Consider the following 18,630-nt stretch of genomic DNA (forward strand, 5'->3'; position numbering starts at 1 on the left):
CAGATGGCTCTTAACCAATTTTTGTTTAATACTGGGTGCTCTCCTGTAGACAAATGTTGGTTTGTCCTTAAGTATTCCCTTTAGAACGTCATCTTTCAATAGAATGTGCCAATTTTTGTTTATAATCCGTTCTAGATCTCTATGTTGATTATTGTATTGAGTAATGAATAAAGGTTGTTGCTGATCCGAGCCCTTTTTGTTTTTGTACATAAGAAGTGAGTCTCTCTCAGTATCTCTTGCTTCTTGCAAGGCTGTTTCAATCAGGGTTTTTTCATATTTTTGTTCCAAAAACTTATTTTTAAGAGTAGTGGCCTGGTCCTCAAAGGATGTTGTTTTGGAACAGTTCCTTCAAATCCTTTTGAATTGACCTTTTGGTATGCTTTTAATCCAATTTTGGTGGTGGTTACTGGAGGGTGGGATGAAATTATGACAGTCGACCTGTTTGGTGAAGGTTTTGGTATGAATCCTATTGTCTTCTATGAAGATGGTGAGGTCCAGAAAATCGATGGATTGATTGCTAAGTGTAGCAGTGAATTCCAGATTTCTATTATTGTTGTTGATGTAGATTTTGAATTCTTCCAATTCCACAAGAGTGCCTTTCCAGATGAGGATGATATCGTCTATATACCTTCTCCATATCACAATTTTTTCTATATAAGGGTTGTTGTTCCAAATGGCCTGGGACTCCCAGTGTCCCATAAACAGGTTCGCGTAACTAGGGGCAAATTTTGTCCCCATGGCTGTTCCGCGAACCTGTCTATGGTGGGAGCCCCCATACCAAAAATAGTTATGCTGTAGGATGAATTGTATTCCTTTGATGATGAAATTTATTTGCTTTTCTGGGAGTCCCAGGCCATTTGGAACAACAACCGTTATATAGAAAAAATTGTGATATGGAGAAGGTATATAGACGATATCATCCTCATCTGGAAAGGCACTCTTGTGGAATTGGAAGAATTCAAAATCTACATCAACAACAATAATAGAAATCTGGAATTCACTGCTACACTTAGCAATCAATACATCGATTTTCTGGACCTCACCATCTTCATAGAAGACAATAGGATTCATACCAAAACCTTCACCAAACAGGTCGACTGTCATAATTTCATCCCACCCTCCAGTAACCACCACCAAAATTGGATTAAGAGCATACCAAAAGGTCAATTCAAAAGGATTTGAAGGAACTGTTCCAAAACAACATCCTTTGAGGACCAGGCCACTACTCTTAAAAATAAGTTTTTGGAACAAAAATATGAAAAAACCCTGATTGAAACAGCCTTGCAAGAAGCAAGAGATACTGAGAGAGACACACTTCTTATGTACAAAAACAAAAAGGGCTCGGATCAGCAACAACCTTTATTCATTACTCAATACAATAATCAACATATAGATCTAGAACGGATTATAAACAAAAATTGGCACATTCTATTGAAAGATGACATTCTAAAGGGAATACTTAAGGACAAACCAACATTTGTCTACAGGAGAGCACCCAGTATTAAACAAAAATTGGTTAAGAGCCATCTGTCACCAAAGAAGAATCTTGAAGTCAATAATCTAAACTGGCTTAATGATAAGAGAAAAGGCTTCTTTTATTGCAACCACTGTAGAGCATGTAGAACCACTACTAAGAAAACAACCACTCCCATCACTCACTTTATTTCCTTTACGACCAAAAAGGAATACAGGATGAGAGACAAATTAAGCTGCGATTCAAAGGGGACCATCTACCTACTCTCCTGCCCCTGTGGACTTCAGTATATCGGTCACACCATTAGGAAACTTAGCACACGCCTCGGAGAACATATGAGGAATATTGAAAATGGATTAAGGACGCACAGTGTGTCCGAACATTTTTTTCTACATCACAACAAAGACTCCTCCCTATTCTCATTTCAAGCTATCTCTCTAGTTAAACCATCCTGGAGAGGAGGTAATTATATTAAATCCATGTCAAGGGAAGAAAGCAAGTGGATATTTGAAATGAAGACCTTAATACCAAACGGCCTTAACATAGATTTTGAACTTTCCCAATTTTTAAACGAGGATTGCTGAGTGACGCTTCGGGGGGCCGGGGGGCTAAGTCTGTCCTTGGTCGCAACGGATGGAGAGATTTTTACAGTCATACCACCCTAGATACGCCCAATAAATACCATCAGAACTTGGAAGCAAAGGAGGGTTGGGCCTGGATAGTACTGGGTTGGGAGACCCCCCCAGGAAACACAGGTACTGTAAGGGACACCATCTCTCTATAGCCCGGAGCGGGCGGAATAGGACTTGCCCCCCTGATCCCACCCCCGGGATGGCACTTTGGGATCCTGACCTCAGGTCATAATAACCCATTAGGCAATGTGAAACTTTAATGAGCTAATTTTTTTTGCAATATAAGAGCGCCTCTCTCCAAACTACAGACCATTCACCGAAGAACCTGCCTAATACATATTGAAATACTTCTTTTTCAAACTTAGGAATTGCACAATGTTTATAAGCATTCATTATTTCGCTTCATAATTTTCACTTATTTATTCATTTATTTTGGAACATATACATATCACATTTAAAGGATAATCCCTGGAGAGAAAAAGGAGAAGAAAGAAGGAGAACCTAAATGAATAAACAATGAATATATAAGAACTCTAGCAACACTACATTTCTGTTCTTTCCTTCTTCATTCTAACCTTTTCAGACTAATAGAAATGTATATCTATCAAATTGCTATCAGATCATTGTATGCACTTTCCCTGTCCTATTTTGTCTGTAAATGTCTTTATTTTAGCAAGTGATTTACCTAGAACATCTACTTCTAAATGTCTTCATATCAGCACCCCTGAATGAAAATCTTTATTTCATTTGCTGGGACTTAATTCCCTTAACAAACATTTATCGCCAGGGATTTCAGCAGTATCAAGCTCAGTCACTCTCATTTAGGAGCTAATTATTGCCAGCTGGACACAATTAGAAGCAACTACTTAAACAAACAAGAAGACACCCACAGCATGGATCACTGTCCCTGACGAAGCCCGACCGGGAGAAACGCGTTGGACACACCTACTCCACATCTAATCAGCATCAGTTCACAATTCATTATTGAAGCTGAGACTACACAGGAAGCACGGGAGCAGAAAGGCCGACCGCGAGGCAAGAGCTCTGCCGAACGGGACCGCTCTGACGGCAATAGCCGCCGCAACCATCACCCCGCTGTTCTTATTCATCCGCAAGGTTTACAGCCACTGAACACAGGAACCAACAAGGACTGAGTAATATAGTTTACTGCAGCAACGGTACCACAATCAGAATTAACCACCCTCACCAACTGGTATAGCAGCATTGAGTAAGGTAGGAGGTGCGCGCACCCCAGGACAATTTTTTTACGGATTTACTCACATGCTTTTTTCCTGGTATACAGAGTTCATTCTAAAGGAACTTTCCTTACTTAAGGATTTTACATTAACCTGTGTGCACCTATTGAATTTTATTTTATTTTATCTTATTTCACTTTATTTCATTTTTGCAAACCAATTTATCAGTGTTTCAACAATGTTTTCTTTTTCTTTATTGTGATACATTCACATCTGTTAAATTGCTGCCAATTTTATTCTATACCCATGTACGTCTAAAGATTATTTGTTCATTCATGCTATCATTTTTATATATATATATACAATATTTACATATTAAATAAGTTCAAATTTAATAGTTTGCCATTTCCTATATATCTTAAGAAACAAACACCTCATTTGCCATAAACACCATCTGTGCGCCCTTTAAGACCCCATTTGTTAATTAAGTTCTCTCAGGCACGACCAGATGTCATTTTTTGGTGAACGATCAGCAGGAAAATTGAGTCTTTTTCTGGCAGCTGCAGAAACTGAAGGAGGAGATGATGGCGTTTCACGTGCGGCTGCAGCTGACAATCTTTTTGCACAATTTTAGATTTTTGTCTGTTGGAATAAAACTCACAAGGTAGGACTTAAACCTAGGATCCAGAATGGTCGCCAAAATATATTTTTCAGATTTCAATAGATTGACGACTCTTGGATCCTGGTGAAGTGAATCAAGGGCTTGATCCACCAGTCCAACATACTTTGCGCAATCACTCCGTCTCACCTCCTCCTTCAGTTTCTTCAGCTGTTTTTGCAAAAGTCTGATGAGGGGAATGACCTGACTCAAGCTGGCAGTGTCTGAACTAACTTCACGTGTGGCAAGTTCAAAGGGTTTGAGAACCTTGCATAATACGGAAATTATCCTCCAGTGCGTCTGAGTAAGGTGTATCCGTTGTATAGGCCTGGATGGCCTTTTGCTGTTCCTCCATCCGCTGAAGCATATAGAGGGTAGAATTCCACCAAGTTACTACCTCTTGCTTAAGCTGATGGAAGGGCAAATTTAACAGTACCTGCTGGTCATGCAATCTTCAACAAGCGGTTGACGAATGTCTAAAATGTCCAGATATTTTGCAGGCCACCTAGAGCATCTCCTGCATGACCGTGCCAGTTTTTAAAACACATTGCACCACCAAATTAATTGTGTGAGCAAAACATGGGATGTGTTGGAATTCGCCCAGATGTAATGCTCTCACAATATTGCTGGCATTGTCCGAAATCACAAATCCCGAGGAGAGTCCAAGTGGGGTAAGCTATTTAGCAATGATTTCCCTGAGTTTTTCTAAGAGATTCTCAGCGGTATGCCTCTTAGTGAAACCAGTTATACAAAGAGTAGCCTGCCTCTGTATCAGCTGTCTTTTGGTAGATGTTGCTGCTGCTGTTGCTGTTGTAGGCTATACACCTACCCAGTGGGCTGTCACAGTCATGTAATCCTTAGTTTGCCCTGTCCCACTTGTCCACATATCAGTGGTCAAGTGGACAGTGGGTACAACAACATTTCCGAGGACATTAATAAGGATTTATTTAATGTCCTTGTACAGATTGGAATTGCTGTTCTAGCGAAGTGGAATCTAGACAGGATCTGGTAGCGAGGACACATGACCTCAATTAACTGTTGAAACCCCACTGCGGTAATTGGCGGATACTGGACGCACATCTAATACCAGTATAGCTGTTATGGCGTCAGTAATCCGCTGTGCAACTGTCTGATTGCTGTCATACTTGTTTGCCCTTGCAAACAATTGTTTTTTGGAGGATACACCACAAGTAGTCTTCCTCCTGGTCCCCTTCTGGGATGAAGATCCACTGACAGCAACAGCAGCAGCAACAGGCGTAGTCATCAAGAATCCTTCTGAGGAATCACGGATAGGAGAGGAGTCAATCATGCTTTGAATACCAACATTGGATGCAGCAGGACTACTCCCGATGACGAATGAGGATGTTGATGATGCAGGTGTTGGAGATCGGAGGCGCTTGGATCTCACAGAAAGCGAGCAGGTAGGTGATACAGGACTTGTTACTTTTTGAGTTTTGGAACTTGGCGCCAAACACTTTGATATTTGATGAATGCGCTCCAAGTGACGTAACAAGGAAGAGGTTCCTAGGTGGTTTAGGTTCCCCCTCTACTCACTCTTGCATGGCAACAGTCACATATGGCTTGACAACTGTTATCCGGATTGGGGTGGAAATAATTCCACACGTGAGAAGTAGATTTTTTTGTCTTTTGCCCGTCATGACAACAATGGGCTTTGGCTTTTTCAATCCATGGGCAACAGCTGTTGCTTTACTTACACAAAGGACATCCTCGGCATCAACATCCTCATCACCAACATCTTCATCAACATCCTCATCATCCTTAGCGCTTTCAACTACCAAAATATCCTCCTCCTCCATGTGCAATTCCACAGAAGCATTCTCAATGACTACATCTGCAAGATGTTGACTGCCCTTCCCTACATTTACAGAGGGCACACAAATGTTGGAGCTTGGAGGATCCTCCAGTACACTAGTATTTAGGTCTGGCTCACACATGGCAACCGTGGATACACTTGAACTCTCCTCTGGGATTTGTGATTTCGATTTCTAAGGGCACACAGTTGGTTTTTCTGGAGCTGTCTTAACAACTTTCACATTTTTAATTGGACCACCACCACTACTATTACAAGCAGAAGGGCTGTCAGAATCAGCAGTCTTCATAAAGAAAGGCCAAGGCCTTATCCTTTCCTTGCATCTTCGTGTAGAGAATGGCATATTGCCAATTTTTTGTTTATCTAAAGGCAAATTTCCTTTAAATTTTTTTTAACTTCAGTAAAACTTGCTTTACCATATCGATGGCGTGACTTAAGCCCTGGGGCATGGGCCTTCATAGAGGACGAGGAAGTTGACGGGCTTGCAGTGCTGGCAGCAGCTACAACATGTGGTTCTTGGCCTTGCTCTCCTGTCATATTTGCTCCGGTCTTGAAGCAGTGTCACAAGCACCAATATTGTAGCCGAGGTGCGGTTACAAAATTCACACACGTGCAGTCGAGCGCACACACATAAATATTTGACAAAAAAAAAATAGATTTTTATTTTTTTTCAGCTCCAGAACTTGGGCCCACAGCAGCGATTGATCACGACTGGAGTGGGGCAGCACTAGGTTGCAACTTGCGTTGCTGGCTGGATACACGCACACACACAGACAGTAAAAGATAAAAAAAAGACAATTGATTTTTATTTTTTTCAGCTCCAGAACTTGGGCCCAGAGCACCGATTGATCAAGACTGGAGTGGGGCAGCACTAGGTTGCAAATTGCATTGCTGGCTGGATGCACGCACACACACAGACAGTAAAAGATCAAAAAAAAGACAATTGATTTTAATTTTGTTTATGCTCAAGAACTTGGGCCCAGAGCAGTGATTGATCATGACTGGAGTGGGGCAGCACTAGGTTGCAACTTGCATTGCTGGTTGGATCTTGTGTGGTTAAGCCTAACACGCACACACAGAAAAATATTACACTAAAAGACACTTTATTTTTTTCCAATATATATATATATATATATATATTTTTGGGAGTCCAGAACTTGGGCCCAGATGGAAGCAGCACCAGCCCAGATGTATTCTGCACCAGCCCAGATGGACACAGCAGACAGCAGAGCACCAGGCTAGAATGGATCAGAACTCAGCAGCACCAGCCCAGAATGGATCAGCAGTGCACCAACCCAGGACACAGGACATAGCAGACAGCACAGCACACAGCACCACTCTCCCAGCCTTACACTACCCACCCTCCCTGTTCAGTCTCCACAGCCAGAGTGAAATGGCTTCCGCCGTGTGGTCCCTATATAGTACATTGATCATAGAGACGTAAGCTCACGAACCACGAGATTTCCGACTCTATGGTTTTGCCTCGGTTTGGAGATCCGAGTCAGGTGGGAAACTCCGAGCCTGCTTGGATCTGACTCGGTTCTGCAAAATTGGGGTGGGCTCATCCCTAATTATTATTATTATTATCTTTATTTATATGGCACCATAAGGGTTCCTCAGTGCCTAACAAAGTACATAAACAGAAAAGCAAAACAATGACTTTCAGTAAAAAAACATTGCAGTACAAGGACATGCTTTATAAACATTGCTGCATTAGTGGTCATAATACTCCTATAAGCAGCAGGGTGGCAGAAACCATTGCTGTTGTAGGTACTATGGAGTAGATAATGGTATAAATAAGGGAAGCCATGTGAATTTTTGTAAAGAGGTGGAGAGACTGATAGGCAGAGTGAATGAATTCCAGAGGTAGGGAAGAGCATGGGTAAACTTTTAGAAATGGGAGTGGGAGGAAGTAATTTGTTGGCAGGAGAAATGGCATTCATTTGTGAAGCAAAGTGGGTTGGCGGGAGTATGAAGGGAGAGAAGGCCGGGGATGTAAATGATAGAGGGCTTTGAAGGAGAGTGTGAAGAGCTTGAATTGGATTCTGAAGAGGAAGGGAAGCCAGTGTGGGGAGGTAGATGTAGAACATTTGGAGAGGAAGATGAACTGGCAGCATCATTGAGGACAGATTGGAGTGAAGAGAGGTGCGTGTCAGGGAGACCAAATAAGAGGAGCTTACAGTAGTCCAAGCTGGAGAGGACAGTGAAAGGATGAGGGTCAGTTATCTCCAAGGTGAGGAAGGGTCTGATCCTGGAAATATTTCTGAGATGGAAACGGAAGGACTGTGAGAGGTATTAAATATGCTGTTTGAAGGAGAGGGAGGAGTCAAGGATAACTCCAAGACCGTTAGTGGAAATGAGGGGGAAGTGGAGCCATGAGAAGAGAAAGAGAAAGTATGGTTATAGAGGAAGGAGGACTGCAAAAAAGAGCAATTAAGGGTGTACCTTGGTAAATCCATGTTGCAACGCAGGTGTGACAGATTTAAAATATGCAGAGAGATTTAGGGCCAAATTATTAAAATATACAGTCTGCTCCATTTGAATCACCAGGACATAGGCTCTGTTAAGAGCCCATTCCATTAATCTGAAAGCGGAAAAGTTATCACATCCATGATCTACCTACCTACGGACCATCTTGCACCTTCTGCGCATGTGTGGCTTTCCAGCTGCACATGTACAATGCAGCAAATGCCACAATGCACTTTGGACATCATCTAAGGCAGGCAAGATCCGCAAAGCTTAGCTTTGCAGATCTTGTTAAATACCATGTCCATAGTAGAATATGATGGCTGCTGCGACAGCTGATCTCCAATATCTTCTGCTTTCCTCTTTGGTACATTTAAGGGATATAAATATTTTAAGGGCAAAAATTATTTAGAAATATGCCCCTTGGATTTGTCCAAATTCAAATCTAAAATTGCAGCATAGACATAAATCTGTCCAGTATTTGTGAGGTACACTAGATACAAAAGCAGCCAGTATTCACTCTGTATGCAAAAAAAAATGTGTTTGCAGTATTGCAACATGGTTTGTTCCAGATAAAAAGTTACTTGTTTTTTTTCCCTTTTTTCCCAAATATGCCCCATTATCAGCTGTTTAGCGGCACAAAACATAGGCTGAATAGGTCTCGAAATCGTGCTGCTGCAATGGAACAAATCTCCTTCCTGCTTTCTGAAGGTCAGAAGTGCTGTCTTATTTATTCTTTGCATTACTATTTATATTCTGGCACCAGGCTTTATATATGAAAGGGGGAGTGCTGCCTTTGTGCACACACACATACACTGATCAGCCAACATTAAAACCACCTGCCTAATATTGTGTAGGTGCTACCAATACAGTTCTGACTTATCGAGGCATGGACTCCACAAGACCTCTGAACTTGTCCTGTGCTATCTGGCACTAAGGGCCTGATTCAGACCCACTCGCGAGCGGCTGTCCGCTCGCAAGTGGGTCGATGTTATGCACTGAGCATGCGCACGACGGAGGGAGCTCCGTCGTGCGCATGCGCCAGATGCGACGAGCGAAGGAAAGTCCTTCGCTCGTTGTGTCCGATCAAAGGGGGCGTGCTGTCAATGTTGATTGACAGCACGCCCCCTTTGGTGGGCGTGCCGGGGGCGTGCCTCCCTGACGGGGGCGTTCCCACGGGAACGCCTCCCGTCAGAAGCCGGCCCACTGACATCACTAGTGATGTCAGTGGGAGTGATTTTGGCTCTGATAGAGCCAAAATCACTCCGGAGCTTGCGGTTGAAAACCTCAACCGCAGGCTCCGGCTCGCAAATTCGATGGTCGCGATGGTCTCGACCATCGCGGCCATCACAAAGCACGCTCGTATAGCCTGTGGGTGGTGACCCACAGCTATACGAGCGTCCAGGAGGATGCTCCATGAAAATGGAGCCCGGCCCTCATTCAGAGCGTGCGCTCTGCTCAGAGCGTACGGCTCTGAATGAGGGCCTAAGACTTTAGCAGCATATCCTTTAAATCATCTAAGTTGCGAGGTGGGGGCCTCCATGGCTTGGACTTGTTTTTCCAGCACATCCCACAGATGCTTGATCCAAATGAGACCTGGGAAATTTGGAGGCCAAGTCAAAACCATGAACTCCTTGTCATGTTCTTCAAACCATTTCTGAATAATTTTTGCAATATGGCAGGGCACATTATCCTGCTGAAAAAGGCTAATGCCATCAGGGAATACTGTTGCGATGAAGAGGTGTACTTGGTCTGCAACAATGTTTAGGTAGGTGATACATGTCAAAGTAACATCCACATGAATGGCAGGACCCATGGTTTTCCAGAAGAACATTGCCGAGAGCATCACACTGCCTCCATCAGCTTGCCTTCTTCCATAATGTATCCTGGTGCCATCTATTCTCTATGCAAACGACTCACATGGATTCAGCTTTTCACATGATGTAAAGGAAAATGTGATATATCAAACCAGGCCACCTTCTTCCATTGCCTCATGGTCCAGTTATGACGCTCATGTGCCCATTGTAGGCGCTTTCTGCAGTGGGCAAGGATCAGCTGTTACTACACAGCCTCATGTGCAGTAAGCTGCGATGCACTGGGTGTTCTGACACCTTTCTGTCATAGTTACCTATTTTTACTGTTTTCAACTTCAACAACTGACTGTTCATTTGCTGCCTAATATATACCACGCATTGACAGGTGCCATTAATGAGATAATCAATGTTATTCACTTCACATGTCAGTGGTTTTAATCATGGTTGATCGGGATCTGTCTGTGTTTCAACTTCAAGAACTGACTGTTCGCTTGCTGCCTAATATATCCCACCGATTGACATGTGCAATTGTAACAAGATAATCAATGTTATTTACTTAACCTGTCAGTGGTTTTAATGGCACTAAAGAACCCCTATAGTACTATATAAATGAGAGGTATAAAATATAAAAACAATAATATATATTTTTATACAACTAACTCTCCATGGTACTTTAAATATCATTCTAACATCAAATACAATTTTTCTATGTAATTTGATTTATCTTTATTATATTTTAATACAGACTTACCAGTGACTGTTATTGTAGCATATTTTGTGGAGAACTCCTGGTCTTGTAAGGGAATCCCTGGGGCCAACTGTGTTCGGTTGTTATGAGTTAGTGACATACCAATTTGAGGAATTAAAGGGGAGGTCAGCCCCATGTTATTGAAATTTGTGTGATCTGTTGAGATGCAACATATAAAAAGTTAGAATATTGTATAAAAAGTACAAGCCTGTCTTCTTACCCATCTAGGCAGTTTAAAAGTAACTCCACATGTGTTTTTATTTGGACTGGAATCACCAACTTGTTTTATATGTGGGTTTATTTAAAGAGTGATGGATCCACTAACTAAAATTTTAATGGTATTTTTAATATTTTGTAAACACATAGGTAGCTTTGATATACTGGTAGACTATTACAAGAGACTGCATTCTTTAACCTGGTAAAATTCATCTTGATTCTACATAAAATTGTCTGTGGCATTATATTAAGAGTTATGGTATAACATACCTTCGTTAACTCTTTTTCTTCGAGGTCCATGAGGTTCACAGCCAATACATTGGGTATATGATCCACACACCAACCAGTTAAATGAGCTCTCAGCTCCCAGGATGCACTGGGTCCTCCCCACATATACCCCGCCCCCGGCCATAGGTAGCCAGTTCATTACCAAGCCCAAGCAGGCGAAGAAAAAAGATAAGAAGGAAGAACCCATATTCTCTAGACCACTCTCTCACAGAGGAGGGACATTTTAGAGATACCCAAAACCACAGGTGCGTTAGGGTGGGTTTCCTGTGGACCCCATGGACCTCGAAGAAGAAGAAGAGTTAACGAAGGTATGTTATACCATAACCCTTATTTTCTTCTTTGGGGTCCACAGCCAATACGTTGGGGATATCCCAAAGAAAAAATCTCTAGGGGCGGGGACGCTCCTGTGTCTCGGAAGAAAGGAGAATCCTGCGCCCGAAGGAGGCATCCTGAGAAGCAAAAGTGTCAAACTTGACAAAAATATGGACGGAAGACCATGTGGCTGCCTTGCACAACTATTCAGCAGAAGTGCCCCAGCGAGCCGCCCACGAAGGTCCCACTGACCGTGTGGATTGTGCCGTTACAGAGTCCGGCACCACCAGACTAGCCTGTGTGTAAGCCTGAGAAATTGTCATACGAATCCATCTGGCCAGCGACTGCTTATCGGCTGGCCAGCCATGCTTATGACAGCCATACAGTACAAAAAAGGAATCAAGACTTTCTCATGCTGTTGGTGTGACCCACACAAATACGCAGTGCACGGACAACATCCAAGGAAGCCTCACCTACCGAGAGGCTTGTAGTCTGAGAAGCTGGGACCACAATTTCTTCATTCATATGGAACCGAGATACCACTTTTGGAAGGTATCCAGCACTAGTATGAAGTACCGCTCTATCCCGATGAATTATTAAAATGGGGGAGCGGAAGGAAAGCGCTGCCAGATCAGAGACCCTACAGGCAGAAGCAATAGTCAGGAGAAACTGTCTTCACTGTCAACCACGTTAGGTCTACTGATTTCAGGGGTTCGAATAAAGGAGCCTGCAAAGTCCTGAGAACCAATGTCAGACCCCACGGGCTATCGGGGGGACGAAGGGAGGCTGAACCCTTGGAACACCCTGAAAAAATGTTCTAACGTCAGTCCATGTGGTGATCCTTCGCAAAACCAACTGAACGTGCAGGAGCCTGAACTCTCAGGGTGGCCAGATGAAGACCCCGATCTAAACCAGCCTGACGAAAGAACACACTCGAGAAACCCTAACCACCTTAGAGTCAGATTTTTTCCAGTTCACACTGCTGAACCTACGAGTGCCAATGTCACGACCAGGGTTTCTCGGCATGGCGGTTGGCCGGTGATACCTGTGAGGACGCTATGGCGTGGGGCATCTGGCGGTGGCGCTGGTGCCTTGTGGGGTGCATTGGCTGTGTGTAGCCCTGTGCGGGCATACTGTCACTCTGGTCTGGTCAGGCCTGGTGGTGCTTCCATTCCGCTCTGGCATGGGCGCCACCATCTTGCCTCCAGTCATGTGACCTAGTCGCCCTATCCTGGTGTGTCACATGCTCCTCTCTGACCAGTCACGGCTGAGCACTGGGGATTTAAGGGAGTTCAGAATTCCCTTGCATTGCCAGTGCAATGTGTTTCTCAGCAGCAGCTGAGAGAGAGTTCCTGAGCTCGTTACCTGCCTCCTTGGAAAAGCTACCTAAGCCTGTTTCACCTAACCTGCTCCTTACCCTGCTGGATTCCCCTGCCTCCTCCAATTACCTCTCCCATTGCCTGAGTACCTGTGTCAGCAGTTACCCTGCCTCCACTTGCATTTCCTCTGGACATTATTCACTTCAGCCTGCAAATTCTCTTCAGCCTGCAAATTCATTTCAGCCTCACAAAACCTGCATCCTGGATTGTTCCTGACTGTCACTGTCTGGACATTCTCCCATTAGCTTCACTACAGTTCTCAAGTGCACTTCTGTGCTATACCTGGACTTTTTCTTTTGCCATTTCCATGTCTACTAAGCCACTCATTAAAAGTTCCTCATTTTCATTTAAATCTGCTTCAGTGTCTGCTCCTATCACCACCCCGGGTCCACAACAAAGCCAGAACCTCACAGCCAAGTTTTGTAATAAATGCAGCCAGAGGTAGGTTTCTGTGTCCTCTGAATTACAGAATTGGAAAATCCTTTCCCTCTAAGATGGAGGTCTGAAGAGCCATGCCGTCCAAGACAGACGAGGAAGGTCTGGATACAGGAAGGGACCCTGTATTAACAGGTCCGACCTTGGCAGAAGAGGCTGCGGAGTGTCTAAGGTACAAACTCTGTAGCTTGGTGAACCAACGGCGTCTGGGCCAAGCAGTGGCTATCTTTATTACTGTTGCACTCACCTGTTAACCCTTAGAAGAAGGGACAGTGGAAGAAGCAAATATGACAGTTTGAAGTTATACTCTACTGCCAGAGCATCCACAAACTCTGCTGCAGGATTCCTGGTTCTGCCCATACATGGGGACCCTGTGGTTGTGACTCAAGGTCATGAGGTCTACCTCGGAAGACCCCATCCATCCACAAGGCTCTGAAATACCTGTGGATGACTAGCCCACACTCTCTGGCAAATATATCCTGCTGCTTAGGAAGTCCACTTCCAAATTGAGGACTCCTGGTATGAACACAGCCGATCTCACTGCAAAATGACATTCTGCCCAAACAGAATGTTTGCCACTTTCGCCATGGCAGCCTGGCTCCACGTGACTGCCTGATGGATGAGGTAGTCTACTGCTGTGGCGTTGTTAGATTGTACCTAGACCAGCATGCCCCTTTAGTATTTCCTGAGCTTTAACAAGCGCTCCTGAATACTGCCCTTAGTTCCAGGACGTTTATGGAGAGACTGCTTTCCGTTGTCATCGATTTTCCTTGAAACGTGTCTCGACCTGTCACTGCTCCCCATCCGTGGAGGCTGGTATCATTCGTGAGGAGTACCCAATCCGGATCCAGAACGGGCGACCCTTGTTGCGACAGTACGTCTGCAACCACCATGACAGGGATAGTCGCTCTTCTGCCGAGAGACAGATCATCTGTGCTTTTATTTGGAAATCCCGGCCGTACCATGGCCAGGCAAATAACAGCTCCTGACAGAGAAAGACTGCCTTGAGACCGGCTTCAAGTCTCATCAGTGGAACATTTAAAGGCGAATGCCGATGGTACTAGAAAGGGATATAAGGCCTCAACCCTTTCTGGTAATATGGATTTTCCTGCCTGGAGAACTCCATACTTCCTCCCCAAGTTCCAATTAGGTGCTCGGAATTGAGAAATTGAGCTTTCACAACTTTCTGGCGTTTGAATACTGGAGCCTTTCCCTGTACCGGCTCCACATCATTTTATGTTTAGCACAGCTTTGACCCCCCTGATCAGGGAGGAGACGTACTGTTGGAAGACGGCCTCCCTCTCCTGAGAGTGACTCTTGGGGGGAGACCCATGTACCCCCTAAACACCAGAAGATGTACCAGAATCTGAGCGCTGGACAGCGCGTAAGACCGACCGCCTTCTGGTTTTTTGGCTGTACTGGCCTAGCTGCTGGCCGTAGTTGCTGGAAAGCTGCTGAGGAAGAAGCCACATTCTGACTCGAAAGAGCACACATGTCCCTCCGGGATGGATGCATAGGGGGCCTAAACATGGTAGGTTGCAGCTGCTGAAGGTACCCCATTATCAGGGCCGGCGTAGGAGCCGCCAATCTGTCTGCAACCGCGCCATGATCTGGTAGATTTGACTACTGTGGTGACTAAAACAGTGACCACAACATCCCACTTGTATTAAATCCTGTGAGGACACCCCCATCGCCCCTCTCTGTGGCCTGGCTTGCGTGAGGTGCCGACGCCATGTCCATCCATGATGGAAACATAGAGGGCATAACCAATGGGGGCTGCTGCTGCAGGTCATACATGACACCAGCCCAGGGGCTCTAGCCACCTGTCTTTCTGTTTCATTGGACATACAAAGTTATCCAATGTCTAAGTATCAATGTGACCATCGTTTCATACCCAATATATCCTCACACATCTTTGTAGAGGGTTAAACGAGGAGAAACAGCAGTGATATGTTATGTTGCAAGGCAGCATAGCACGGCAGATTTCATTAGTCACATGCAATGCACACGGATATATAATTCGATATATACATCTATATACACATATCCATATGTACATGCACACTAAGCTCTCTAGTCAACTACCAAACACCAGGTAGGTGTTTGGACCTAGAGCTCTGTATGACCTGATCACCGCAGGGGAGGCATACAGGGACTGCCCCAACCTCCTGAGCACACAGCCACCTAAAGCCCGCGGGAGTGCTCCCTGGCTGACTCAAATAGAGGGAGGTTCTCTTCCCTTTTACATATATATATGCAATAAGTTCTTAGTCAACTACGAACAGCCCACAAGGCTAAGTAGGACATCAAGCTCTGTATACCTGGCCATCCAAGGAGAGGTATACAGGGAGATGAACCAAGCCTCCTCAGTATATTTGCAAGTAACCCACAAGTGTAGGGTTAAAAAAAATACCAAGTTACCACTTTCACAAAAAACATACAGTACATGTGAAGCACTCTAACCCCTAAACCGCAGTTTAGGGGTTTAGGAAGAAAAAAGTCAAATAGGTACTGAGGGCCTGATTCAGAGCCGCTCGTAAGCGGCCGCTCGTTCGCTCCGAGCGATGTTTGCCCAACTGCGCATGCGTACGGATCGTTATACGCATGCGCGAACCAGTCAGTGCGGTCGAAATTCATGTGCTAGCAAAATAGCGAATGCCTGATAATTTGAGTGACAGGAGTAGGCGTATGTGGGTGGTAACGGGGGAAGGTGCTTGAAAACGGGGAGTGGAGATCCGAACGCAGGCGTGCTTAAAGGTCAAAACAGGCGTTTTATGGGTGTGCATAATTAAAACAGCAGCGTCATTGACCACGTCACTGGGTTATTTTATAGCCAGAACTGCTCGCAAAATTGTGGTAGCTAAAACCAACCCCAAGAATAGCGAGCAGTTCATACCCTGGTCGATGTACTCGATTAATCTAATAAATAGCGGACATGACGTAGGATGCGAGCGGCAAGGGGGCGTAGTTTATAAAAAAACCACCGCAAGTTTTGTTCGCTCGTTCAGACCTAGAGGCGTGAACAGACCGCAAAGAGCGAACGGTTGATTTGAATAGCCACCCCTATTTTCTGGACGAGCGAGCGCTAATTGCGTCCGGCTCTGAATCAGGCCCCTGAATCACAAGCAACAAAGTTGGTAGGATTCCAGTGTTATACACTTTCCCAGTAACAAGGCATACCAAGTTCTAAGTACACATGTGATTTTGTTTCACCCCAACTACCCACACACCTGCTGTATTAGAGAAAACAGCAGTGATAGGTTATAAACTGACAGTTATACAGACATAAAAGGCAGTACCACACACAGCAATTCAAATCACATGCAATGCATAAACACCCTTGTGGGCATATGCAATCTTAACCTCTTGTCACTACGAACAGCCTAGGCTTAGAAGGATAGAGAGCTCTGTAAAACCTGTCACTATAGGAGAGCTATACAGGGAGACTGATCCAGCCTTCTTAGTGTGCAGTGACTGAGAGCACCTGAAAGTGTTCTCTGGCTGACTCATCTGCAGCTGAGCTTTCCTAATATGGAGAGATGGGCAGCCCAGCTTACACCAGTACATGTAAAATACAAGTTAGCCCCTATAGCCTGCAGCTGGGGGCCAAGTGGAGCACTTCCTTTACAACAATGTAATGTGCTCACCTTCACACATATCTAGTAAATGAGAAGTACCATTATAACTGACAGACTTTCCAGAAAACAAAGGCAGCATAACTCAGCAAAACTTAATGCATTCAAGCAATATATTTGCCATAGGCTCTTAATCAACTACAAAAGCACCCAGCTTAGTAGGATATTGAGCTCTGTACAACCTGGCCACTAAGCATAGGTATTTTGGTGAATAATCTAGGAAAAGGAAACCCAAGGGAGTTCCTGTCCAGAAGCTGGAAGGTTTGCCTGATGTGGTGACTCCTACACAGTGACCACATAATTCTGATTTGTATGAAAACCTGTGGGGGACCCCGCTTTGCAGGCCATACAACCAGCACAGGGGCTTCTGCCACCTGTCTTTCAGACTCTTTAGATGTAAAAATGACAAGTTCTGTGTACACATGTGATTTTGTTTCACCCCAACTACCCACACCTCTGTATTAGAGGGTTATAGGGAGAAACAGCAGTGATAGGTTACAAAACGGACAGTTATTGAGGCATAAAAGGCAGTAACATACACAGCAAATTCAAATCACATGCAATGCATAAAACACCCTTATGAGCATATGCAATTTTACGCTCTTGTCACTATGAACAGCCCTAGGCTTAGTAGGATAGAGAGCACTGTTAAAACATGTCCCGTAGGAGAGGTAAACAGGGAGACTGATCCAGCCTCCTTAGTGTGCAGCGACTGAGAGCACCTGAAAGTGTTCTGAGGCTGACTCATATGGGGAAGCTGGGAAGAGCAAGAGAACGCTGTGAACATCTAGCTGGGCCAGCGTGTGGATCGGGGGAGGGGTCGCCGGGGAAAGCGAACCTCCCCTATGCTGCCTGGACCCACCCAGCAAACTGACATGGCCGCTGACAACTAACCCCCGGCTGTCAGGACATCTGTCACGTCCCAGTGGTCTAGTGCGGGAGACAGCCTGTTCTGCCTCCTCACTGCAGCGTGCCCCCGGCCAGTCTCCACCGCCCGAGGCCGGACCGCCATGTGGTCCCGGCCCAATGGCCGCCGATCCCACCTCTTACCTGCATCCCCTTGTCCAGGTTGCAATCCCAGGGCCTTGTGCTCCTACCAAAATCACTGGCTCGTCACCAGTGTTGCGGCGCCAGAGGGGTATATGTAGCGGGCGACCGGTGTGTCTCCCATCAGACGCTAGGCTGCTTCTCAGTCAGCGCGGGTCGCCCGCCCAGATGGAGAGTAAAACTCTCTTTTTTTCTTTTTTTTTTACTGTATATGTGGTGTATCACACTAAACAGGAAGAACTTGCTACCTATGGGGCCGGGGGCAGGGTATATGTGGGGAGGACCCAGTGCATCCTGGGAGCTGAAAGCTCATTTAACTGTTTGGTGTCTGGATCATATACCCAACGTATTGGCTATGGACCCCGAAGAAGAAATACTAAATACTAGCTGATGCACCTGGTTTCACCCAGGTAGACCTTACTGTAGATATTTGCTGTTTCCATTTTGATCTCACAACTCCAGTAATCCTTCACCTCTAAAGTATTGCATCCCTTCCCTC

General features: G+C 44.9%; 1 protein-coding gene across 2 annotated transcripts in view; it reads right to left on the reverse strand.

The window, feature by feature from the left end:
* LOC148532226 (protein shisa-9-like) overlaps positions 1-18,630 on the reverse strand; it is a 214,044-nt gene that overhangs the window by 53,484 nt on the left and 141,930 nt on the right. The window contains exon 3 of one of the 2 annotated variants that reach the window (XM_088468100.1): positions 10,823-10,975. The exons of the other annotated variant lie outside the window; for it this stretch is intronic. Within the exon in view, the coding sequence (XP_088324226.1) occupies positions 10,823-10,975 (153 nt within the window). The remainder of the gene's footprint in view (positions 1-10,822; positions 10,976-18,630) is intronic. 2 annotated transcript variants of the gene reach the window in all.

Source organism: Taudactylus pleione, unplaced genomic scaffold (genome assembly GCF_031769625.1).
Source record: "Taudactylus pleione unplaced genomic scaffold, aTauple2 ptg000080l, whole genome shotgun sequence".
NCBI classification, from domain to species: domain Eukaryota; kingdom Metazoa; phylum Chordata; class Amphibia; order Anura; family Myobatrachidae; genus Taudactylus; species Taudactylus pleione.